The 25,033-nt window shown below is 32.5% G+C and overlaps 7 protein-coding genes across 7 annotated transcripts; 3 read left to right on the top strand and 4 right to left on the bottom strand.

Moving 5' to 3' along the window:
• Positions 1 to 816: 816 nt before the first annotated feature.
• Positions 817 to 2,636, top strand: LOC100184221 (protein SCO1 homolog, mitochondrial-like). Its single transcript, XM_002129220.4, has 3 exons — positions 817 to 835; positions 1,361 to 1,997; positions 2,214 to 2,636. Exons 2-3 carry the CDS (start codon positions 1,374 to 1,376, stop codon positions 2,463 to 2,465), a joined length of 876 nt encoding a protein of 291 aa, XP_002129256.1. The 5' UTR covers positions 817 to 835; positions 1,361 to 1,373; the 3' UTR covers positions 2,466 to 2,636.
• Positions 2,528 to 4,836, bottom strand: LOC100185029 (vesicle transport protein SEC20-like). The gene is made up of 5 exons (XM_002129468.5): positions 4,675 to 4,836; positions 4,050 to 4,234; positions 3,611 to 3,696; positions 3,280 to 3,432; positions 2,528 to 2,844 (listed from the first exon to the last, which is right to left on the bottom strand). Exons 1-5 carry the CDS (start codon positions 4,783 to 4,785, stop codon positions 2,648 to 2,650), a joined length of 732 nt encoding a protein of 243 aa, XP_002129504.1. The 5' UTR covers positions 4,786 to 4,836; the 3' UTR covers positions 2,528 to 2,647.
• A 160-nt stretch (positions 4,837 to 4,996) lies between these two features.
• Positions 4,997 to 10,447, top strand: LOC100182660 (zinc finger protein ZPR1). Its single transcript, XM_002129247.4, has 10 exons — positions 4,997 to 5,253; positions 5,506 to 5,667; positions 5,947 to 6,108; positions 6,490 to 6,576; positions 6,954 to 7,076; positions 8,161 to 8,304; positions 8,703 to 8,824; positions 9,162 to 9,318; positions 9,663 to 9,780; positions 10,016 to 10,447. The coding sequence occupies exons 1-10, from the start codon at positions 5,134 to 5,136 to the stop codon at positions 10,159 to 10,161; spliced, it is 1,341 nt and encodes a 446-aa protein (XP_002129283.1). The 5' UTR covers positions 4,997 to 5,133; the 3' UTR covers positions 10,162 to 10,447.
• Positions 10,437 to 12,346, bottom strand: LOC100180313 (Golgi apparatus membrane protein TVP23 homolog B). Its single transcript, XM_002129444.4, has 2 exons — positions 11,737 to 12,346; positions 10,437 to 11,509 (listed from the first exon to the last, which is right to left on the bottom strand). The coding sequence occupies exons 1-2, from the start codon at positions 12,081 to 12,083 to the stop codon at positions 11,236 to 11,238; spliced, it is 621 nt and encodes a 206-aa protein (XP_002129480.1). The 5' UTR covers positions 12,084 to 12,346; the 3' UTR covers positions 10,437 to 11,235.
• A 71-nt stretch (positions 12,347 to 12,417) lies between these two features.
• LOC100175630 (protein D2) lies at positions 12,418 to 13,922 on the top strand. The gene is made up of 4 exons (XM_002129687.4): positions 12,418 to 12,540; positions 12,706 to 12,850; positions 12,971 to 13,175; positions 13,495 to 13,922. The coding sequence occupies exons 2-4, from the start codon at positions 12,728 to 12,730 to the stop codon at positions 13,698 to 13,700; spliced, it is 534 nt and encodes a 177-aa protein (XP_002129723.1). The 5' UTR covers positions 12,418 to 12,540; positions 12,706 to 12,727; the 3' UTR covers positions 13,701 to 13,922.
• Positions 13,916 to 21,721, bottom strand: LOC100177957 (tyrosine-protein kinase RYK). Its single transcript, XM_002129733.4, has 15 exons — positions 21,489 to 21,721; positions 20,994 to 21,160; positions 20,412 to 20,480; positions 20,144 to 20,327; positions 19,698 to 19,760; positions 19,251 to 19,389; positions 18,816 to 18,907; positions 18,561 to 18,660; positions 17,918 to 18,021; positions 17,336 to 17,482; positions 16,698 to 16,831; positions 15,927 to 15,997; positions 15,418 to 15,577; positions 14,562 to 14,698; positions 13,916 to 14,258 (listed from the first exon to the last, which is right to left on the bottom strand). Exons 1-15 carry the CDS (start codon positions 21,589 to 21,591, stop codon positions 14,147 to 14,149), a joined length of 1,782 nt encoding a protein of 593 aa, XP_002129769.1. The 5' UTR covers positions 21,592 to 21,721; the 3' UTR covers positions 13,916 to 14,146.
• Positions 21,722 to 22,007: 286 nt separating this feature from the next.
• LOC100185835 lies at positions 22,008 to 24,839 on the bottom strand. The gene is made up of 6 exons (XM_002129801.4): positions 24,617 to 24,839; positions 24,446 to 24,550; positions 24,031 to 24,193; positions 23,496 to 23,620; positions 23,076 to 23,229; positions 22,008 to 22,821 (listed from the first exon to the last, which is right to left on the bottom strand). Exons 1-6 carry the CDS (start codon positions 24,709 to 24,711, stop codon positions 22,459 to 22,461), a joined length of 1,005 nt encoding a protein of 334 aa, XP_002129837.1. The 5' UTR covers positions 24,712 to 24,839; the 3' UTR covers positions 22,008 to 22,458.
• Positions 24,840 to 25,033: the final 194 nt, after the last annotated feature.

Here is a 25,033-nt window from a genome sequence, read left to right as displayed (position 1 = left end):
AAAAGCGCCGACTGCATAAACGCACCGATATAGTAAACTGTACAATTTAAAAACCTTACGCTCTATGGTGCGCTGATGGACATTACCGGACTTACATCGTATTTGATTATGATGAAAAAGTGGCGAACTACATAACCATGACTGTTATAACTGTATCTGTGGGGTAAGAACTGTAAACAACTACGTCGAAAAGAACCTACGTTTACAGCATAGCGAACGTTTGAACAAAATAATTCAGAACGTATATATTCTAATGGGTGCGACGTTCTTTCGGACGCATGAGCGCAACGACAACGGGCAGAACACTTCAATACCGTTTGAAAACACGACATGTCCACAAATTCAGCAACGCCTGACGTCCGTGTTATGGTTGCGTGGTGCCTTTTTCTTTTCATCTAAACAAAGAACTGAGTGACGCGCAGCGGATTGACCAATCAGCTTGCAGCGTTGTGCGTGCTGAAGTGCCATGTGTGCTTCACATGTCTTTAGTGAATAGAATGCAGAGCTCAAGTTTTCACGAGATCTCCTGCCGTCTGAGACGTTCGGTCGCTTTTATTACAAGGTCACACGCGAATCGAAGATAACAACGTTCGATCGTGATAAAATATTTGACAAATTTTACGAACTGTTGAAATTTTTCTAATACAAAAGCAATATAAATCCTAAAAGTGCCTCAAGAGTACAACTATTTGACGTCAAAACGTTGTATTAACCTTTCAACATTTTTCTTGTATATTTATAATTCCGTAGTCCAAGACATTTATCAGTTGTTGCCATTTTCTAGACTAACCACCACAATGTGAGGTCTTCAAATACTACTTCAGACATACGGCGGGTAAGTCAACCCTTGAAGAAAGCATATGGCTATATTCACGGCACCAAATATTACGTAAAACATCTAGCTGTGAAGCATTTTTAACGGTATGCATTTATCACACGTAGAGATATTAAGTGTAGCAATAAGTAAACCGATAGGCGATATATATTGATATTGGAAAAGAATATTTATATTCATACTATCGTTTTTACATTACCCCTATTGTGTTTGATTTAAAGAAAATCGTCAGTCGAAAGCTGTCACAAACTTTCTTTTAGAAAAACATGTTGTTGATATTTTGATTTTTTAGATGTCTATAAAATATCAAATCGTGACAAAATAGAAATAGTATATCGACAGTATAAGTTTTTTTGTCTTTAATTGGGGAGTAGTGAAGTAATTTTGCAGTTGGTCTGTTAGGAATATATAATATCAAAAAGAAAGGTCAATACAATTGTTTTTGACGTTATAAAGCTTAAGTTTACATGTTTATCATAATGACTTGGTATTCCAAATTTTGGTTGTTACACGTTTGCATTTTAGAAACATATTCTCAATGGATAGGGCTTGTTTGCGAATTGTCAGAAAAGCGCCCACATGGCAACTATACCACAGACAAACAAACCTTTTAGAAGCCCAAAGACGATCTTTACGAAGTATAAGCTTAACACGGCAATCGAGGAACGTTTTTAAATTTCATAATTCTAAACCACAAACACTTTGCGTTTCTTGGAGCGTAAGTTCGCTACGTAATGTTTCCGATATCCCAACACCGCGAAAACCTACGGTAACAGGTAGCCCTATTGGCTGGAAAAGCGTCCTCTTTCTGGTCTCGTGTGGATCTATAATGGTACTTGCAATGAAATTCTATAAAAACAAAAGGGAAAAAGAGGTGGATAATGAAATGATAAAATCTTACGGAAGACCAGAATTAGGCGGCGACTTTGAACTCATTGACCACACGGGAATGCTCAGAACCAATAAGGACTTCTTAGGGCAATGGATTCTTATTTATTTTGGTTTTACACATTGCCCAGATATCTGCCCGGAAGAACTTGAAAAAATGGGAAATGTTGTGGACACAGTAAACAGAAATCAACATGTTCCTGATATTCTACCTGTGTTTATCAGCATTGACCCTGAAAGAGACACCACAGAGGCAGTTAAAGCATATATTGCTGTAAGTGTCGGATAGTTGTGCATAAATTCCCGATACTTAAATTCATATAATAGCACTGACTATTTAAACTAAGCAGATGAGTTCAAAAGAGTCTTAATTTTATTACTACCTTATTATACAAAGCCTTTCTCAAACAAAGTATCCAGAAGCACTTCACCAATAAAAACAGCAAAATCAAAATAATAATTGAAATAACATGTTACATCTATTTTACAGGATTTTCATCCCTTAATGGTTGGGTTAACTGGTACCAGAGAACAAGTAGATAAAGCCTCTCACGCTTTCAGAGTTTATTACTCAGCTGGCCCAAAAGATGATGATTCAGACTATCTTGTTGACCACACTATAATAATGTATCTCATAGATCCAGATGGTGACTTTTGCGAGTATTTTGGTCAAAACAAATCTGCTGGTGAAATTGCTTCCACTATAACTGCTACCATGTTTAAATCAAAAAGAAATTCATGAATTAAAAACTTTTTCAGAGATGGTTTAAATAAGAACCAAGCACATACAACTGTAGATTTGCATTGTTTTTAAAACACGTTTTATTATTTATAAATAGCCATGTCTGCTCTTAGCAATGCATTTGTATTACTTTGTTATTGCACCTAGTTCCAAAAATAGACATTGTTTAACTACCCCCAGCTTCATAAAGAAGGAAATAACCTTCGTTTTAAAATATACAAAACAGTTGAGAAAAATAATGCAAGTGCAAGAAATATGAGAATCTTATCCGTGTATTCTCTCCTGTTGTACTTGGTGAGCAAACGGTGACCAGTTTGTATCAATCCAGCTTGATTCTTCAATTCGGTGTCCGTGTCTTTAACAGTCTTTGATGAGCTAACTGAAGAAAGAGAAATGTATGTTAGCCCTTGTTACAAATGTTAGACTAGTTTATACTAGTTTTGTTTGAGCAGCATTGCTCAAAGCAGTAAAGACATTTAGTGTAGATTGTTTTTTTTTTCATGATACTTTGCTACAAGTATAAAGAATTTATTAAACACATAAAAACCTTTAAAAAAACAAACTAAAAGTAAAGACTGAACTTAGGTGATAAAGGTTAATGTAATGGATAGTGCATATTAGAATAAAATACAAACTGCAAATGAAAGCTGAACCACAAAAAAAAGTTATTTAAATTTGTAACAAAACCTGCTTTATGTTTGCATAACTACTATTTGTGCAGTAGCCGTGTATCAGTTAATTTAGTTGGGGTCAAATCCTAAATACAACTAAAACTGGTTACTTTATACTCTTAGATTATATATAAAATACAAACCTAAACTGTTAAGAGCATGGGAGCTTTGATGAACTGTGTTGTCTAATGTTCTACTGATAGTAAGTAAGTTTTCAGTGATGTCACTCGCACTTTGTGCTATATTTTGCCGACTCGCGACTGTATTTCGATGTCGAATCTGCTGAGTCCTTGTTTCTAAAGTTTGCGTAATTATTCAGTCATAAAGAAGATAACAAAATGAATAAAACAGGTGAACCTAAAATACATAAAGTTTGGTTAATAACATAATATATTCTGTACCAAAAATCATTTAGTTAAATATACTCATTTTTTTATATTTGTACTAGCTAATACTAGTTTTTAAGAATTTTACCTCTTGATCCAAGCAAAGCATCTTTTTCTCTGTTATCGATAGCAAGTTTGCATGTTAGATTTGCTTTACGCAGTGTAGCTTGTGTGCTGTAACAGAAATATATGTAGAAAAATATACAGTATATAAAGGGTTAATTCCTAAGCATACCTAATAGTATTTCAATATAGGTATGAGTGTATGACGTATAAGTAAACCAAAATCATTACAGTTAGTGATAAATTCAATTTAAACATCATTTTTACAACTGTCCTTTTATATTATCTAACATAGTGAAAAATTAAAGATCATAAAAACCTATTTTTCTAAACAAAAATAAAACTCTCACCTTTTAAATTGAAAATAAACATCAATTTTACAACTGCCATTGAATATTACCCAACATAATCATAAATATCATGTAAACCATTTTTACCTAAAAAAAAAGATTACAAAATCTTACTTTTCGAGTTGCTTTGTTTGGTTTTCAACATCCTCTTTTAAATCGAGTCGAACTCGTTCTTGATCGGCAACATTTGCAAGTTCATCAAGCTCAGAAATCTTAGATCGAAGTTCATTCACCAATCTTCGTGCATCCTTGTTCAAATCATTGAGAGCAAGCACGGGTCCCTTGCACTCCCATATGTCCTGTGAAAATATAAGATTTTGGGGACCATGAAAAACCAAGATTGCAAAATATTCAAATATCTTATGATAGTTGACAGTCGTATACACCATCAAAAGTGGGAAAAAATAAATTGAGACCAGACTTTATCACCTGAATTTTCTGCTATATGTACTAAAATAAAATGACTGGTATTGTACAACTTACTAGTAGAAACTAAATAATTAGTATGTTTAAACATGCAGAAATTAGTATATAAATGGTTAGCCACAATTCAGTATATTGTATTAGGTATTTTGAAAGGAATCACATTATCATATACAGGAGACCCAAAGCCACTCTTACACAATTTTGTGTGGATTTGTTATTACTACTAAAAATTTGAAAAAAAAATCGATAGAAACAGATCACTTAGTAAAGTTAATATATTAATAGATAATATAAATTTACAATAAAAACATACCTGTATTATAGCCTTTAGTGCACAGTTTAATTTCACAATATCATCTTTACATTGCTCCGGTGAGTTACTGGTTACGTCGTTGGTTCGATTAACTCGCGCAACCCAACTCATTATTGTAAAAATATCAGATTCAGAAAAACGTCAACGTAAAAACAGCTGTTAAAAAAATTGGAAATTTAGATTTACGTAGGGAAAAACCCGGACGTGGTGCACAACACAATTTCGCTCATCTGAGAAAGCAACGCTTTTTACAGTTTTTAGCAATTTAGTACATTTGTATGTTAAACAAATATTTAAGTACAAAGTTTTACCAGCAATAAAAATGCTATAAACGATGTTTAGATGTATATATAAACATTTACACGAAAATTGAAACATGACTGGTAACACTAGAAGCGTGCAGTAGGAGAAAAGCACCTTGGGGAAAGTTCTGCATCAAGATACAGCTATATTGAAACGATGGCAACAGACTCCGCTAAACAAGATGAAAAACCTGCGATATTTGAACCGATTTCAGGAGAAAATGAAGACACGGGATTGACTGAAATTCAAAGCTTATGTGTGAATTGTGAAGAAGAGGTATTAAGGTTTCCTTATATCAATGTCTCATATACATCTAAAAGCTATAAAGTCAGTTATCCAAGTAGGAAAAACCCAAACTTCTAACTTCTAATTCACTTTTTTGCCCACTAATGTGTATTTGCATCTTTAATTTGGTTGCATAACAAAATTTCAACTTTATATATTAATATATTAATATATATATAGGTATATTAAACTTACATGTGTTTAAAATGACAAAACCAAGTAATTAATGTTTTATTTCCAAAGGGAACCACCAAATTTCTGTTCATCAAGATCCCATTTTACAAGGAAATAATAATCAGTTCATTTTATTGCCCACATTGTTCAGCAAGCAACAATGAAATCCAGTCAGCCGGAACTATTCAAGAGAAAGGCGTCATCATAACATGCAAAGTGCAAAACAAATCGGTGCGTTTTTGTCCATTTTATATGTAGGCCTACAAAAGATATATAAGTTAGTAGTACTAGTAAGTAAAAAATGCTCGACCCAATTTTCAGCCAGTTGCAGAGCGTTAAAATTCAAAATTAGCAGATCTGGCACACCCCCCTAGTTACTCAGTCTAAATACTTTTAACACTAATACTTTTTTTTAGTGTTTTAATAAAAAAACTAAAAAATAAATGTTCTTCTATTATTGTGTAAAATAGTCACCAAACTCATAATCCCATTCTAAACTTAACTTTACAGGATTTAAATCGACAAGTTGTGCGTGCTGATATTGCATCAGTGAGCATACCAGAGCTTGGTTTTGAGATTCCTCCAGCTTCACAAAAAGGAACCCTTTCCACAATTGAAGGAATCATTCAGCGCTCTGTAGACGGACTACAACAAGAACAGCCAATTCGCAAAGTACGATAGTCATATAGGGTTTTATACAGACAGCTGTAATATTTTTGTCCGGCACTGTGCCACAGGGTTTGGAGCTATAGGCGTTATACCATTAGGAATTCTGATAAAAAAACTGGGGTGGCGAGATGTAAGCTACATTTACGGTTATGACATAATACATGCTTATATACAATATTGAACACTAACAGTACAGGACATAATTGATTTGGTTTAGCTGTTTTTGGAAAAAAACATTAATTAACTAAAAAAGTTGACCTATTTCACTACCCTAGCTTAGGCTTCCAGGGTGGCAACTAGGGTTAATCATATACTGTCAAAAGTATTGAGTATTTTTTACAAAAGTTTTACGATAGTTTGACATTTGATTTATTCTTTTTCTAGAGCCTGCACCCAGATGTATTTGAGAAAATTGAGGCTTTTATTGGCAAGCTTAAAACCATCAGAACTGGAGAAACGCCTTTTACACTGGTTAGTGGTGAAGTTTTTTTAATTGAAATTTTATGCTGCTGTCTGCTTTTAGCTGACACTCTTTTACGCACATTTTATACATATAGTGTTTTAACCAGTGTGGTTTTGCTGTTAGTTCCTTTCTCTTTGTTTTTAAAACGATAACCATTGTTTTCAAAGAGAAATAGTAACATGTTATGTTTACTAACTGATTGTGATAACTGTTTGTTTTTAAGAGATAAATAAATATTTGTGTTACTAACTAATAGTACTTTAACCACTGTCGTTTTGCTGTTAATTCCCCTCTCTTTGTTTTTAAAATTATTTAATAACTATTGTTTTCAAAGAGATAAAGAAAAATGATGTTAACGTTATTTACTAACTTCTTATTCCGCTAGGTTGTGAATGATCCATCAGGAAACAGCTTTGTTGAAAATCCTCACGCACCAAACCATGACCCTGCACTAACCTTCACACATTATAAAAGAAACTTAGAACAAAACAAAGCTCTGGGATTATCTGTAAGGAACAAACTGTTTAAATGTCTATTAACCTGGTGTGCTTTCACTTTTGATTGATTTTTTTGCATCTTTGGGGGTGGTGAAGAATCATCCCCCGTTATCTGCTGCCAACAGCTAAACGTAACAACCAACTACTAACCAATAACCATGGCCCCTAGAAAGTAACCCCTAACTACCAACCTCTTTCCCCCAGGTTAATCTATAGCGGTTTGTTATTAGTGCCATATTTTTAATTAAGCCTATGAAAGTGAAAAAAAATAGTTCAGTTTTCTGTGGAAAACTGCCCAAAAACAAATATTGTTCAAAGGACTAATTGGAGCACTGTGTTATCACCGAGACATACAGTCCAAGTGATATGGATGCTGTTACTGGTGCATGTATACCAGCGCTGCGCTGTTGGAACACAGAAACACCAGCATGCCAAGAACCTGCTGTCGCAGACCCAGAGCATGCTCAGAGCTCTGGGTTCCAACAGTACAAGAAGGCATACTGTCCAGTAACAGTATCCAGATCACTTAAGCAGTTAACTTAAGCACGCTGGTAGAGCACTGGTTCACAAGTGCACCCCGGTCCTCAAGCCAAATGTACTAGCTCGGCCATATAATCTACTTGAATATAATTAGTCTTTCATTTGTGGGACTCTTGTGCGTGTGTCTAGGAAATATTAACTAGTGTATAAACACAAGCCTGCTGCGTCAAATTAAGCAACATATGCTGTAACACATTCTCTCTCTTGGGAATTTTATTATGTTTTGTGGTCCATTAAACAAACGCTAGTCTTTTAAGTGCAATTGCCACGTAATACCCAAACGTGGCACAAAAACAACCCAAGGTCTCCGACTTTTTATAACATGCGTAGTAGCCTCATCCTATTTATGCTAACATATTTTAAGTAATTTGAATTTTCTTCCCCTTTTTCTGAGTAAATGACAGTCTTTATACCACGAATGTTCTGTTTCATACACGTCGGACCCGCTTACAATTTACTCGTTACTCTTTCACAGATTTAAATACTGGCCTATCCATTACCCACATATGATAAACCTAGAACAATTCATTTAAAATATGCATGTCATTTGTTTAGGCTGATGACGCAATACAGGAGAAAAATAAAAGCGAAGAGATTGAATTACCAGAACCTGGGCAAGGGTTGGATTTAAAGAATGAAGTTATTACTTTTTCAACTGAGTGTCCAAGCTGTGGGGTAACAAATGAAACAAATATGAAGGTAATTGGAATGAGTTAGTTGTGGGTTTAGTTTTAGCAGCTACAATTTTATGTGACTCATTTACTCAGCAGTTTTTATCAAAAAAAAATCAAAAAGTATTTCACTGTTTTTGTGACTGTCATTTTGCTGCTAATTCTGTTTATTGTTTTAATTGATCTGACTATCACAATAAATAAGGTTGCATCACTTGTGTATACTGTTTTACTGTTATTAAAAACTAGTAGTCAAATAGAGTTGCGTTTATAAATTAGTAGCTTTCAATTGAAACTGAAATGACATCCCTAAAATGATATTTACGAAAGGTCATTAGGCATTGGAATAATAAGGTAACATCTTTTGATGTGTCTTAATCTCCCCAAAACATACCTATAGAAGTAATATAAATGTACTTTTGTCAGGTGGTTAAAATACCTCACTTTAAAGAAGTGATAATAATGGCAACGAACTGTGACACTTGTGGTAAAAGAACAAATGAAGTGAAATCTGGAACTGGGTTCGAACCGAAAGGAAAAATAATAACGTAAACTTTGTTTTAACTTCTTTGACATGCCTTAATTTGCCTGTGTTATTTTCAGTAAATTAAGTTGTATTTTTTTGTAACAATATATGATTTTCTAACTTTTCGTTTATTTGATAACAGATTTTATTTTATAGTGTTTAAATGTAATTTTTATTTTAATCTTAATGTGTGAAGCTCTTTAGCACACTAAGCAAACAGTAGGTCTGAGTTGGAGTTTTGTAAAAAAGTTTTTTGCACATAATGCAGAAAAGAAAACCTTTTTTTTTTCATTAAAAATATGTTTATATATTTGTATAGCCTATATAATTTTTTTTATAATAACCCATTTTCAATACAGATTAAAAGTTAAAAGTACAGAAGATATGTCAAGAGATGTGTTAAAATCAGAGACATGTACAATTAAAATCCCAGAGCTGGACTTTATTACAGGAGGAAATGCAATAAGTGGAAAATTTACCACTGTTGAAGGATTACTGGTGGATCTCAAAGCAATGGTTTGTTTTAATTTACAGCATTTTTAGTTTATTATTACTATACAGAGTTTTGCTTTACATTTACATTTTTATATAGAGATTATTACTAGACATTTCACACAGAAAAAAAACTTAAAAATTAATCATTTTTATTTCTAATTTTCTTGGGGGAGATGTCACCTAATTTTTATAAAAATACAACATGAAAAATCATTGCTCTGCACATACAGTTTTGGTGCTATGCATTAAGAAATGTTTTAAAATATAGTTAGATCTTCTTTTGTAAATTGGATACACAATGAAGTCCATACTTTTATGTAAACTCGTGAAAAAAATAAAGTCTTGTAAGTTGTTTAATTGTTTAGATGCTTGAAACAAATCCATTCGTTGGAGGTGACAGTGCAACTAATGACAAACTGAGGAAATTTGTTGAAAAACTTGATTCTCTTTTAAAGGGAGCAACACCATTTACATTAATCTTGGGTAAGATATTAATGTAATAAAACAGACACTGCATTCTAGATTTAAATTGGTAGCACATATTTATATGCCTTACCAAAACTTTAACTGTGGCTGTCTTTTAATCATATAATAGTATTTATATAAAGTTTCTATAATTAAATATCCACTATGTTTTATTCTTAAAAATCTCACCTTTATAAATTTCCTTTATGGATGTAACTTGCCTATATTAAAGTTTCTGTATTGTTTTTTTTAGATGATATGAACAGTAACAGCTTTATACAGAACATCTATGCACCAGAACCAGATCCATGTTTGTCAGAAGTAGAATATGAGAGAACATATGAACAGAATGAAGAGCTTGGTTTAAATGATATGAACACTGAAAACTATACTTCGTAGCTAAATTTTATCTTAACTGCTGGGTAATTAGAAAATCAATTATATTTTATATTCAGCTTAAAATTGCTTTCAAACCAACAGTTTCTGTTTATCTATTAAGTTTTATTTGTAATAAATTCTGCAGGAATTTTGGAACACAGTATTTTGCTGTTGGGGCTAAATTAGAAAATGTATCCAGCTTTTCAGCTTTCAATGTAAAAAATCCTTTGTTTGCCCCCATACCCTTTAAGTTCTAAGTTGTGCTTGTTTATATATTGATATGTAATAAAAACTTCACAAGTTGTAAGCATATGTATTCTAAATGCCCTGTCCAATAAAATTTAACCAGTATAAGTTAAGTTGGACACATTGCACAAAAAAAATATGTTAGTAACAGACTAACAGTCACTAATTCCCAATACATAAAATATACAATAAAAATACCGTATCTTAATCCTAACAGAGTTACTGTAGTTTAAAAAGTATCCTCATAAAACATAGATTTTGAGATATAGCAGATTAAAGATTACCTTACTATATTGGGTTACAAATACGACTAAATATTATTATTGCCAGGTTGATTAAACAGTTTAATTCACCTTATATAAAAACATTAAATAATAAAAAAGTCTGAGTTTACAATAGGGGTTGAATGCTTTTTAGTTTTTACAAAAAAAGTTAACCATGGGTGCCAAACTTAAAATGCAAGGAAGGCAGGTTTAGTTAGACACACATTTCTAGAAGACGAATCTAACTTATTGGTTGCAATGTTCACTGTTTGATTGGGTGCAGTGCAGATGTTTAATGCAACTCCACACTCAGCCTGTGTTTGCCTGCCTTGCCACCCTAGGTTTGGCTCGTATGAAGTTACTGTATGTGTACCGCCCTACTGTACAACACATGATACCTTTTTATATGTTATGTGCTTTGATAACTTATATAAAATACAAAGCATATAGTGCACCACTGCGCCTACAATAATAGAGTCCAATACATATATTCTTATAACAAAGGACCTTTTCATTTTAAGTTATACTGAAGCGAAAAATAAATAACCACGCATAATATTTTTTACACATATGAGAGAATGGGAAATTAAAATGTCTCTGAAGAGACCGGTGTATTTGTCTCTTCCTGCGTACCACCTGCCATGGAATTAAATATTTGTGAACCAATGTATTTTGTTGCTAAACTTCCGATTTGTTTCCTGCTTGTAAATTTGCATCGAATATATCCGAATAAGTTGGCAGAGTTCAGTATTAAAGCAACGATGACTACAGCGAGCCACTTCACGTTTAGACCGAAGATTAAACCAAACAAAGAGAAGAGCCAGATAAGAGGACACACAATCAAACTGACCCAAAAAATCCTAAAAAATATATAACTTACAAAACTGGGGGAAAATTACATATATAGGCTACATAAATAACATTTCTTATATGGTAACAAAGATCAGATTATTTACAACATTAAAGAAAGAGGAATTTTAAATACTATTACTTAACAAACATATGATTTTTTTATTTATTTCTTAGAATATGTTAATTAAAACAAGAAAGAGAATTTCATTGTAAAATTAAATTAATAGTTACTAACCTTGATTCTGCTGGTTTCACTGGGTGTTTCTTCATTGCAGCAGGCTTTCTTGATTCATAAATCCACGTACTTTTGCCATCGTCATCAACTTTGTTCCACCACCTTAAACCAACCAGTAATCTCCCAGTGACATTTTTCACGGTCCAAAAATCAGCGGAAAGTAGCAACAGAATGGCAATGAAACTGCTCACAAAGCCAGCGGTTGTAAGTCCACACACCAAATACACAACCAATGCAGAAACTCGAAAAAAGAGATGGAAAAAACAAGCTACAGGATGGATAACCCTCTTTTTGACTCTTGGTTCGTTTTCGGAACCAAATTCCAAAACTGTGTCATCAGTGTTCATGTTTATTAAAACAAAAACTTCTGTTGTTCATAAGTGGATCAATATTCTGAAAAACGCAAATATCATTACAGTTTAATATTTATGACGTCAACCCGGATCAGAGAATTGAAAATTTGAAAAATCGAATTTAGAGTGAATGGCGTTTAAACAACAGCTACTAAATATACTGGCCACGAATGACTTGTGAACTTCGTCACAACAATTTAAACGTGTCCTGAGAATACACCACTATAGGCTCACTAGTCACTACACAACAGTAATATATGGAAACTGAATACACAACAGTTTAACATGGTAGTTCCACGTTTACCTTTACTATTGCTTTCCTATGTCGGTGGATTACTGATGTTTTGCCTTTTTCTTAAAACCTAACTTTGCCTTTTTCGTAAATTCTCAATACTGTACTCGCTTTATTCAACACGATTGCAGCAGCAACGAGCGTCGCATGTCAAATTTGGTATGTTGTTCGTATATTACACTCTCTTAAATAGATTTAAATACGTAAAATACAGCTTTAGTTCGGTTTAAATTATACTGGCATCATAAAAATGAAAACCTTTTTTAAAACAGTATTATAAGGACTGTCGTTTTCACGAAGTTTCGATACTTTCATTTATTGAAGGTGACAATTGAATTTTGCAATTATGGAATCGGCGTGGTCAAAAAACGAGTTGGACCAAGTTGAGGATTGCCCCAAGGAGCAAGCCAATGTCAAATTCAATGACTTTCATTTGAACGAAATCGGCCAAATAACAACACCAACAGTGGTAAGAACATTAAAATCCTATAACAAAAAAATCTTACATAGGTTTTTAGCATTCACTTACCCTCAAAAATCATTTTTTTTGTAATAAAAAAACGAATTATCTTATTTCTGTTAATTTCAGGTGCAAAACGAACCAACAGTAACTTGGACGACAGAAAATGGAAAATTGTATTCCATTTTCATGACAGACCCTGATGCCCCCAGCCGAGCAGAACCAAAATTTCGAGAGTGGTATCACTGGGGTGTTATTAACATACCAGGAACTAATATAAAGGAGGGCCAGGTTGTGGCTGAATATGTTGGGGCAGGACCACCTGAAGGAACAGGTCTGTATTGTAGTATTTTTCAATTGTTTGCTGCCGTGGCAATATGGTTAGCGAGTCTGATTGTAACCTAGAGGTTTTTGGTTCAAGACTTGTCGCTGCTACTATTGTGGACATTGTGTCTATAGGCAAGACACCTAAACAATTGCTCCAAACCCAGTGGTTAATAATGAATTGTCTAAATTGTCAGGCACACCGAAAAACAAACATGTCATGCGTAGTAGCACGAGGTGTATGAAACAGAACATCAGTGTTATAACAACTAACTATCACTGGAGGCTGAATTAGTTACATACATAAACATACTGTGATATATTTTCAGGTCTTCACCGGTATGTCTTCCTTGTTTATGAACAAAATGAAAAAGTAGAAACCTCAGACAAAATTGGTATGGTAATGAAAGGACGAGACACACAGAAAATTCAGGACATTGCAAAGAAATACAAACTTGGGTGTTTAGTTGCTGCTGCGTGTTTCCAAGCCCAATATGACGACTACGTACCTTTGCTGTATGCTAAGTTCCAATAAAACACAATAAACAAATTACAAGTGTTGCTGTATGCTAAATTTAAATCAGTGAACTTTAAGTTTTGAACTATATTTTTTTGTACAACTGAACCATTAGCTTATTGTGGAAATGTTTTTTATTTTTTGCTCTGTGTTATAACCCTGCTTTTTTAATCTAATTGAGTTCAATAATACTGTAATTCATTCTTTTTTAACACATACAATAAACTACAAAATACAGGATTAGTTTTTATTACAAAGCTAGGTAATTGGCACTAATATACAAGCCAGTAAAATTATCATTTTAGGACCACTTTACAGACATTTATGATATAAAATTGTAGAAAAGAAACTGTTTAAAATATTGGCAGTTATGTACAAGCAAAAGAGCCAGTAAAAATTACCAATTTCGGACCACTTTACAGTTGTTCATGATATAAAAATGTAGAAAAATGAAATAGTAAAGTTTACACATAGACTTCTAGTTCTGCATAAAACTCAGTAAGCATTTGTAGGAGTTTGGTAAAGGAGGGTCTTTGGTCTGGTGAGTAATGCCAACAACTTGCAATTATGCTGTACCTGAAATAAAAACAAGTTTTTAAAAAGGATTGTTTTGAAAATTTACAGACATAATAGTGCAAAATTTCATGGTATATAAATATAACTAAACAAAATGCTTTATCTTTTCGAAGAAATTACATTTTTATACTAGCAAAGGACTTGTACATTCTATATGGGTGAGGTTCTACAGCAAGGCATTCAAGGATAATTGGGATTTAGGCTTGAATTAGCTAAGTATCCCAAACAAATATTCTCAAAACAAGTGAGTACACATTAGAATCTACCAGAATGAACACAGTTTAAAGTTGAGTTGAAACTTACAAATGATCTGGGCAGTTGATTGGTTGACTTAGACGAAAACCATCTTTCAAATAGCTAGCCATTTCAAAATCATCAATATCTGCATATGGTGTAGCAGCTAGGGACTGTAACTCCCATAATAAAACTCCAAAGGACCACTGCAATAATCATTACATTTTTTAAATATTTGTTTAAGTATATAGAATCAGTAAATCCAATATAACTTTTATTTACCAATTTTGTTTAAATTTTAGGAAATATTTTTAAATAATCGCTACAAAGTTTTGATAAAAATTCAAAACATCCCAAAACTACTATAATATAAACATATGAAATCTAGTAATATTAAGAGACAAATAGATGTCTCTTAGCCATTGGTATATTGGCATTACGGTCTTCCTACATTATGTTCGATAAAATTTCATGCGCAGTAGTTCAAATATAATGGTAGAAATCTACCTTGAAACGGTGCAAAATATTTTCGATAATATTTTGCCCGGGAATGTTTTTTAGCCAAACTGCATTTTATAGACCTCGTATTGCATTCGTCCTAACTAGTAACCACTGCGATACAAATTGAGCGGTTGGAACAAATATATCCTGACAGCGGTCTAAACATCACCCTGGTTTTTGAAAACATACGTGTATGTATAGTAGAATGGGGGAAATGGAACACCTTCAGAACATAATATCCAATTGGCCTGATTAAGTTTTAAACAATTAACAAAGGTCTATGGAAATCGTGAGAATATATTTTTATATATCTTTAAATGTCTTTTGTTCATTACCAAATGAAAATGTGTCTCAATTTGATGAAAAAATGTAAAATGCATCCCATCTTTCCCCATCCTACTATATATCAGCAATAACAACTTACCACGTCACTTGCAGAGGAATATACTTTGTGAACCAAACTTTCAAGACCTAGCCATCTTACTGGTCGGTTTTCATTATCGCCAAGGCAACAATAATCGGCAGGGAAAGCATCCCGTGATAATGCGTTGTCAGAAATTTTTACTTTTAGATCTCTGTCGATTCTGTGGTATATAAAATACATTGTTAGAATTAAATGTTACTCGAATTTATTTTGAGATGTTATAAAAACAGTATCCGAAATAAACGTAACTTAAATTGATATATTATAAAAAAATTGTATTAGAAATAAATGTAACTTTGAATTTAATTTGAGACATTATAAATAAAATACTGTTTAAGAAATAAATGTACTTTTAAATGAAACTAATTTGCTTTATTCTGCCGTTGTAGAAAAACGACATGCCTTATAACGTTGCCTTTTTTGTTTCATACACCTAGTGCCTCATTACACTTGCATACAAAGTGCATTTAATTTTAATTACATTTATATATCTCCAAAATTTTACTTACACACAATTTCTTGCAGCCAAATCTTTGTGCACTAATCCTCTTTTTGATAAATAAGTCATACCACAAGCAATCTGACAAATAAATATAAAATAGGTAAACGTACTAATTTACAATACATTTCATAGCTTTAATTTTATTGATACTTAATAAGACAATTAGGTGTCAACTTAAGCCAAAATCCCAGAGCCATGGCGTGCCCCACTGAAAAATCTCACGTTCTCACCCATATAGAATAGATAACTTGATACACAGTTTATACAACTAATACTAGAATAAAACCATTTATGAAAAGGTTGACCGTATTTCTGTAATAATTTAAAAAAAAAACAATACAGAAAAATACCTTTATCAGCTTAAGTATGTCTAGTACTGAACCAATAAATACATACAAGCAATGGCACCTATCGTTTTAAAAAACAAGGGTGGTCTTCAGGCATGCCCATGTTATGACCTTTAATTGGTGCATTATCACCTAATTACCTGTTACTACGTTGTGTACCTATATTATTTACAGAGACATATTTTTTCCTATCTTCCATCCCATTTGTTTGTAAACAATGAATATTTACAGAATTATACAATGTGCCCCGCCACTCTAAAAAAGCTTTTACTTAATTGTACAAAACATGATCAGGAAATAGGAGAATTAGTTTCTAGTGCTAATGGTATCCCATTTCAACCCACAGTACTATATCAAAGTCAATTCCAGGTCACACATGCATCCTTACATACCCATATTAGGCAGATCTGTATTAATAAAGAGCAAAATACCTGTATAGCCATCTCTACAAGATCTTGCGTCGAAACTTGTTCATATTTTGTTGACCCTGAACCAAATATTCCAGACACAAGTCCTGGTGATTCCTTCAATTTTAATCCTTGCAGGTAATGCTTTAGATTTCCACCTGGGATAAAACCAAGAATACAGTACTGTGGGGTAAGATGGAATCTTGTTAGCAACCTAATCCAATATTTTTTAAATTGCGTTTAAAACAATTAACAATATTTTTTAATTGTTGTATCGCATGGCTACGTCTCTTTCATTCTGTAAATATTCTTTGTTTACTACAAAATCAGACAGGAAAAAATAAAAATATGTTGTATTTTATCCCAACTTACTATATGTAAGTAGTACCCTTAACCCAGTAATAACTATTTGGTATTAGTACTTATATTCTTTGCTTATTACCAAATGGGACAGGAAAAAAAGAATGTAAGCATGTCCCATTTTACCCCAAACTGCTAATCAGCTATACGTAAGTAGTAACTTCTACTTAGATAGACTCTTTGAGCTTAATTTAAAAAATGAAATCAAGTTGATACTTAAGTCTTGAAGGCTTAAAAACTTTTTTTATGCACCAATGCAGCCATTAAACAAAACACATCAAATTAAAAACTCAATTTATCACCTTCCATAAAATGGAATAAGACCATTGGTGGGGTGGAATCATCTTGAAGAACAACATGTTTCATTGATAGTAGATTTCTATGGTGCATGCCACGTAGCAGCGAGCTTTCAAATAACAACAATCGCTTTTGTTCTTCAGTTGCCATGTCTAATAATAATAAAGTAGAAACAGAAGTTTTTATCAAAAAAATCAAATATATATATATATATTATTTTTTGTAGAAAGAAAAAAAAGAAAAAAGAAGAAAATAGAAGGAACTGTTTAGATGTTCGGTTATGAGGAGAAAATATTAACTGGAATTGCTACATTTTTAGCATGCTTGTGTTTGTAGGATTTAGATTATTGTACAAGGTAATTGGATTTTAAAATTAAGTGTTTAAGTCATTGTAAAATTAACGTATATACAAAAATAGCAAAAAGCACATAGGGGTAAGGGCGTAGGGTAAATAGGCTTTTAAAATAATAATAATAAAAGAGTTATGGTAAAGAAACTAATACAGTTTATTCCACCTACAAAAAAAACATAAAAATATAAATATATGAACCTAAAAATATACACATAAACTGAAGTAATAGAGCTACCTGATACAGTCTTGATAAGGACTGGTGTTCCATCATCTAATGTTCCTTTATATATCCTTGCAAACGTTCCTTTCAATGTAAGCTCACCAATATCAACATTTTCCCTGGAATTAAAACAATGTAAACCAATGCTAAGGTAGGCATATACAAGAAAATTAATCTTTTTTAGTAAAGCGTCTCTTAACTGTTTTGAGAATTACTCAGCCAGAAATATAATAATTTTAAACAATTTTGCATTCGTAGATTCGTTTGCATGTGATGAATGAATGTATCTTATTTATATTTACTCTTGTGCAGTGGAACAACGACAGTCCTTACAGCCCAGGTACGTATAACTATAAATCATTGGGTAGATATGTTTTATACAACTCGTGCCTAGTGATAAGTTATCGAATATACTTTATTTATGAGCAATAATTTTTTCATTTTTAGTATATGGCTGACAATTATGACAACCCAGAAGGAATCAATGATTTAGAGCAATTGCCATTAAGTGTTTTTCCTCTGCAATTTTTAGTAATTTGCCAGAAGCGGAATTTGTCAGTTTTGGAATCTAAAATTGAACTGATATTTTTATGTGAAAATTGCACATGCTAAAAATCTCCAATGCAAAATAATAACATGCTGTAGAAAGAAATATCACCTGGGAATGGCAATGGCTGATAACTTGCTTTGAATTTCATTAATATCAGTTCCAAGATCATTTATTAGCGGAGTGATTATCTGCATTAAGCTTGAATGGGCTAAAAATAAAAAAGATAAACAAAAAGAGATAAAAATAAAATGAACAGAAAGACATTTTTGACGGCAATACAAATTCAAATTAAAACTTTAAAAGCATTAGCAAAAAAAGTAATGTTAAAAAATTAAAAAAAGAAGAAAAGTAGTTTAAACTTACAAGGCGGTTTTAGTGCATTGTTGGGAAGATCTGGGCGCAGGAACTGGTTCAAATGTTGGGCACCAGGTTGCATTGGTATACAGTTGTCCACTCTGGAAAATATTATTTATTTTTATGGGTTGTTTTTGCAGAAAATTTAAAAATTGTTATTACCATTAAGCTTTTTCTTTTTTTATAGAATCACACACAATACCTAAAATAACTGTAATAAACTCCATGAATCTGACCCTAATCTAAAGCTCATAGAGTTGAACAATTCATTTATAACGAAATACAGTGAGGATCTGCTGCTACAAAAACATTACAGGCAAAAACCAAGTCCAACAAATTGTATAATAAAAGATAGCCTATACATTTCAGCGATTTCGCCTAAAAATGGCATCCTCAGTCTCTAATTCAAATAAAAGCATGACAATTTTAAATAGAAAACATTACCCTGAACGTTGGTATCGTTTGCTCATACGAACATGCCACAATGTAACACCAACCACAATCAACACAATAAATGATGAAACAACAGACACAGAGATGTAAAAAGCGGACGTGCTTTGTTGTGTACCTCCCAAGTTTAAATCTGTATGAAAAATAGAATAATATAAACATGTCTAATAATTAATTAGTTCTACATTTAAACATAATATGTTTATTTAAAGTAGACTAGAAACCACTCTGTAAGCAAATTGCCCTGTAGCTCTCATAGGCCTATTTCTCAATAAGCTTACTATCAGAAAGTACTTAGTAAAACTTTATTTTTCACATAACTTATAAAAGCACTTTTAATATAAACTGCAGGGGTGTTTACAGTCTATTGCAGATTTGTTTTTTTAGATGAATTAAATGTGTTCCTGCATATACGAGTAAAATTATTCAATCATACATTACCCTGATCATTTGGTTCACTTGGTTGATCAGTAAGTACAGGCTTGTCTTCTACAAAGCTATGAGCTAAAGATTAAAAAAATATTTAAACATTATTTACCCTTTATGTTTACATATTTACTTATTCAATTTTTTTCAAGATTGCTAAACTATTTACACTGTCCTTAATGTTGAAATTAAAACTTTAACAATACTTATAACCTTTGAAAACAGATACTACACAATCGGCGGCACAATACAGGTTAAAAAACACATCCTTGGAAAAATAAGGTAGAAACGAGTTGTTATAGGGAAAAATATGTATAAAATGAATTTCGTAAAAAAGTCGATGAAATTCCTATGATCTGTGGCGCTTCTGATGTACACAAGATCTCAAACACATTTGAAAACTTACAAGTAAATTAAATTTTTATCCCAATAAAAACCTATATATATATCCATATATTTACTTTTTAAACATTTCTTCAGTCGTTTGATGTTGACTACTAAATCAGTGCCAGAATCCATCACTAACTTAAGTTTCATTGTCACTGTAACATTCCCTTCCCTTTCACCAGTGCAAACCAGACTGACTTTCAGGGTTTGAGGCTGTAAGTCCTCACTGTACCTAATGGTCCCACTTTTTGACTCCAGCTGATTTTTTGAACAAAAAATTAAAGTTCAAAAATTACGGCATTAAAATTGGAAAAAGTTTTTTATGTCAATTTGCTTACTAACCTTTGGTGGATATAATATGGAATGCTTGTTCATCTCCACACTGCCAGTATTTAATTGTGCAGGGCTTTTCTGAAAAATGGAATTAATGCAGATAATTTATATGATACATATTGTACAGTCTGCATAATATTTCAGCCCATATGCAAAATTTAACATTTGGGTATATGCCAATAGGCAAAATAAGACTAGGTCTCATGTGACATGTGAGTAATGTGATTATTTTATTAGCGCGTTAAAAACCTAATGTAGAACTAGAAGATTCAATTCCTTGAGTAACATGAACATAATATGTGTTTATTATTATGTATCTGATACTAAATTATTAGCCATACATAAAGCAAGTGTGGTGAAGAAACCCAGAAGTTTGCGTATATAGCAGCCGTACTCTGCTAATGGGGCTTTATTATAAGAGCCATATTTTTCGGTTCCTTTTAATGTACTCTACAATGAAAATTATTGAAAAAAATACACCAACGTCATAACTGTAACTTTGTAAGGTACCCTGCTAAGATTAAAACAAAATATTAGCGAATAATTGGCAATTATATATATATATTTATATATATAATGTTTTGTATATACCTGTACATCGAGAATGTCCAAATCGTAAGCAACAGTAATAGCTTTATTTGTAACTTTCCACAAATATGTAAGATCTGTATGTTCAGGTTGAACATGGGCAACAAAATTCACTGCATTTTCGTTTATAATCCCGTTCCTTATGTAGTACATCTCAGCATCAGCTATGCCTGTGAAAAATGTTGAAATACGTGTAACAAGCATGGTATAGTATAGTAGGGTGGGAGAGGGTAGGACAGCTTTTCATTCTAGTTTCTTGTCCTATTTGGTAGTAAACAAAGCACATCCAAAGAAGGATAAAACAGTCTATCCTTACAACTCCCATGTCCCATAGACCGCTGTTAATTGTTTAAAACACGATCAAACATCATATTTCATAATATGTGCTAAGGTGGGACACCATTTATTAAAACTTACAAAAAAAGGTAAAGTAATTCACACAACAACTCTATGCAATGGGCTATAGAAACTGACAGAGTTGTATTATACTCAACTTACCAAATAACTTTTCCACTTGATCTTCGGCCAAATAAAGGTCAATACTGCATTTGGACATGCATGGTAGTAAAACCACAGCCAAAATATAAGCACATACCCGCATTTCTCAGCACAAAAGAAAACGAAGTGTTTAGTACACTATCTTCGCAGTTGCGCACAGACGATTAAATTGATTGACTGAATTTGTTTCACCGATCGCGCGAAAAAAGAAAACGAGAGTGCGCACGTAAAACGCAACGTGATCGTAGTTTAAAATTGGAAATCTGCGTTTATGCGTCCGTATATATTTGCCTTTTTTAAAGTAAGTCAAACGATGTGTTGTAAATCATAGGTCGCATGACAAAGGCATTTAATCATAATATATAATATCTGCATAATTACAATAGACTTAAAAGTGCCCAATGATATCTCGAATCATAACAGACCCTCAAATTGTTTACCATCTACATAAAAACATCTCACTCATCAATTCACTTAACAAAACTACCTGTTGTGATTAATAAACTTAATATTCAAATGTATACCCAATGTGTTTTTTACTTTTCCCATTTTTACATTGACATACTATCTAACTATAGCAACATAACAAACTGCCGGTTATGCAATCAATAATAAAGCTAATGTCTATTGAAATATCAATCATAGAACAGAAGATCAGATTTCAAGTTTCCTGCATATGTGGGTATACTATGAGCCAAGAGTGAGATACAGTTACCTGTTAGCATTCAGCTGAGATTCAAACAGGTATACTGTAGTAGATTTCTGCCAGTTTCATTTGAACAGGATTTTGATAGGTTGCATGTTTTGAATTATCAAAAGGAACAATTTAATTTTAGTGCAAGGGAAAGATAAAATAACAAATCAAATAGGAATTCACAATTAATCTTATTGATAAAAAATATTAGTTAAAAATGATTACGCAACAATACACCATTAGTTGCAAGTTTAAGAAAAATATTTCACAATGATATTATTCAGTTATAGAAGGCACCGATTGGTAATAGAAGCCCCAAGGTAAAGGGTTATCTGTTAATTTCTGCAATTCTGTCTTTTTATGAATACCACTTTTAAGATGTTCAATTTTGTTGCTTTTTCTTATTAATTTCCCATCTTGGCCGCGTCTTATAGCGGTACCACGGCCCCCCACTCTATAGTCAACTACATGAGTCAGCAAGTCAATTGCCAGGTTCCATTTGCTTTCAGGGTCTTCTTCTGAGCCCTTTTTTACATTTATCCTTCTTTTTGTTTTTTTAGGTCTTTGATTCTCTTGTGGTTTATTCTCCACTTGTCCTTCTTCCCAAGTTATTGCCAACATCTGATTTCTTGGATATTTCTAAATTTATTCAAATTAAGAATTTCTAAAATATTCTCAATGATTTTGAAAAATTGAGCATTGTTTTCATACTCTCTTGTTTAATTACTATTATGTTTAAAAATTTTTATTATGATCATAAAGTATTTTATGCTTTTTGGAATAAAACTTATTCAATGTTTAAAAAATATCTAGGACTTGAAATTTCTTTCCGAACTTGACATATTGTGATTTTAAAGCAATAAATCCTAAATACAACTTGTAAATAAACTTACTAATGCTCTTGGCATTTCTTCTGGTGGAATGTCCCAAGTATCAACTGCAATTGAGGCAACAGATTCTGCCGTATACCTTGGAATTTGATATGCAGGTTCAACTATCACCAAGTCTTTCTCAGTCTGTTGATTTCTGTTCGCTACAAGAACATTCCTAAACAAAAGTTGTTTAAGATGTTTAAAAAAATCAAATAATCCGTAAGCATCTACCTTCTCATGTTCTATGGTTACACAAAAAAAAAACTTAAGGTTAAAACCTTGTGAAGAGATATTTCTATTTTTTTTCATTTAGTAGTACAATGCTTTAAATATATTTTTGAGGGCATGGCCCATTGTTGGCTCAAATCCTCTTCTTACCTTATTAATAGACCTTCCCCATACAAAAAGCAAATGCAAGTAAATAAATGTTTAAATTCTTACCTAAAATTGATTTGTGATTCTTTTGATGCTCCATTCTTGTTTCTTTGTTGACTTTCTTCGAACAAATATCTTCTCAGTCTTCTTGTTTCCTCAAATTCCTCTTCTTTCATTGCTTTTAATGTGTCCTATGATACATAATATATGATGTTAATGGTAAAGCCGGAGCTTTCGGAATACCAAAAATCCAAACATTCAGGATACCAATCCAAACTTTGTTTTAAATTTGCTTCAGTAGTTTAGATACTAAAAACGGCCAAGTAACTTTTTCTTATGTGATTGGGAAATCCCATGCATTGTTTTCATATATAACTTTCATAAATTTTATATATTTATTTTAGGTTGGACTTTCCTTTTCAGTAATAATTCTATTCTACGAATTAAGAATTCTGCTAATTGGACACAGAAACCCAATTCATAGGGTGAAATAATCTTTTGAAATTTAGGTATCCTTTTTTAAATTTTGGGATTTCCAAAATGGTCCCAAGCCCCAACACCTAACAAGATGAAACTTTTGTACCAAAAAACTAATACATACCTGAAAATGCTCGGCAAATTCTTTCTTGTGGCTTAAGACTATACGGGTGCTCTGATTCTCCAACCACCTATGTTCATGCCAATGATATTTCCAGTTTTCCTGCTGACAGGTCGTGCTACAGTAATAACTGCATAACGATTTTGACATGGGTAATGTCTTGCACCTAAACAGATAAACTGGTTATAGTAGAGTGGGGTAAGATTGGGACTTGTTTTTCATTTGCTTTTCTCCTCCCAATTTCGAAGGGAGTAACCTAGTTTTTAGTCAGTTATTTAGAAACAGCCCCTTTAATTAGTGCATGTTGGCTATGTTCACTATGTTGTGAAGATCATGGACAACATAACATAGAAGATATAGTGAATATTGTAAACATAGCGGACATGCACTATTTAAAGGGACCCATTTAGAAACATACCTCGCGCATTTTCGAAGTTTGATAAACGCTGTGTCAGTTCGATTGCAGCTTCGGCATTTTTTTGGTGGCCTTTTATCTTTTGGACGTTTATCTTTTAACGTTTCACTGTAAACAAGTATTTTTATTAATTTGTTCACATTGTTTATTATTACACTAAACACAAATACGTACGCTCCATGTTCCGCAACCAGTTTAGTTCCAAAGTCGGACAAAGCTGATTTGCCAACTAAAAGTTCATTGATAATTTCTTGAAACATGGCCGTCATGATAAATGAAGTATGGTGGCTTTACTTTTTGAAGCAAAATATAAGTATTTAACATAACACGGGAAAAGCACAATAAAAATAAGGAACTAAAGTGGAAAAATTATTTTGTTAGGTTTGTTTAAAAAAGGGGAAATCCCAAATACGCAGTGCTTCCACTCGAGGAGTTAGTCAGATTAAAGTATTTTATCCAATTATAGCTTTAAATGTATTTTTATTTTTTAAAATATGAAGTATTAGGTTACATATTACCCTTTGTAATGTACCTTTTTAATCTATAACTAAAATATTTTGCTCATACCATTGCATATTAACTTTTAGAAAT

Source organism: Ciona intestinalis, chromosome 1, assembly GCF_000224145.3.
Source record: "Ciona intestinalis chromosome 1, KH, whole genome shotgun sequence".
NCBI lineage: Eukaryota > Metazoa > Chordata > Ascidiacea > Phlebobranchia > Cionidae > Ciona > Ciona intestinalis.
Note: the sequence above shows the minus strand (reverse complement) of the source record. Positions and strands in the feature narration are given on the sequence as shown.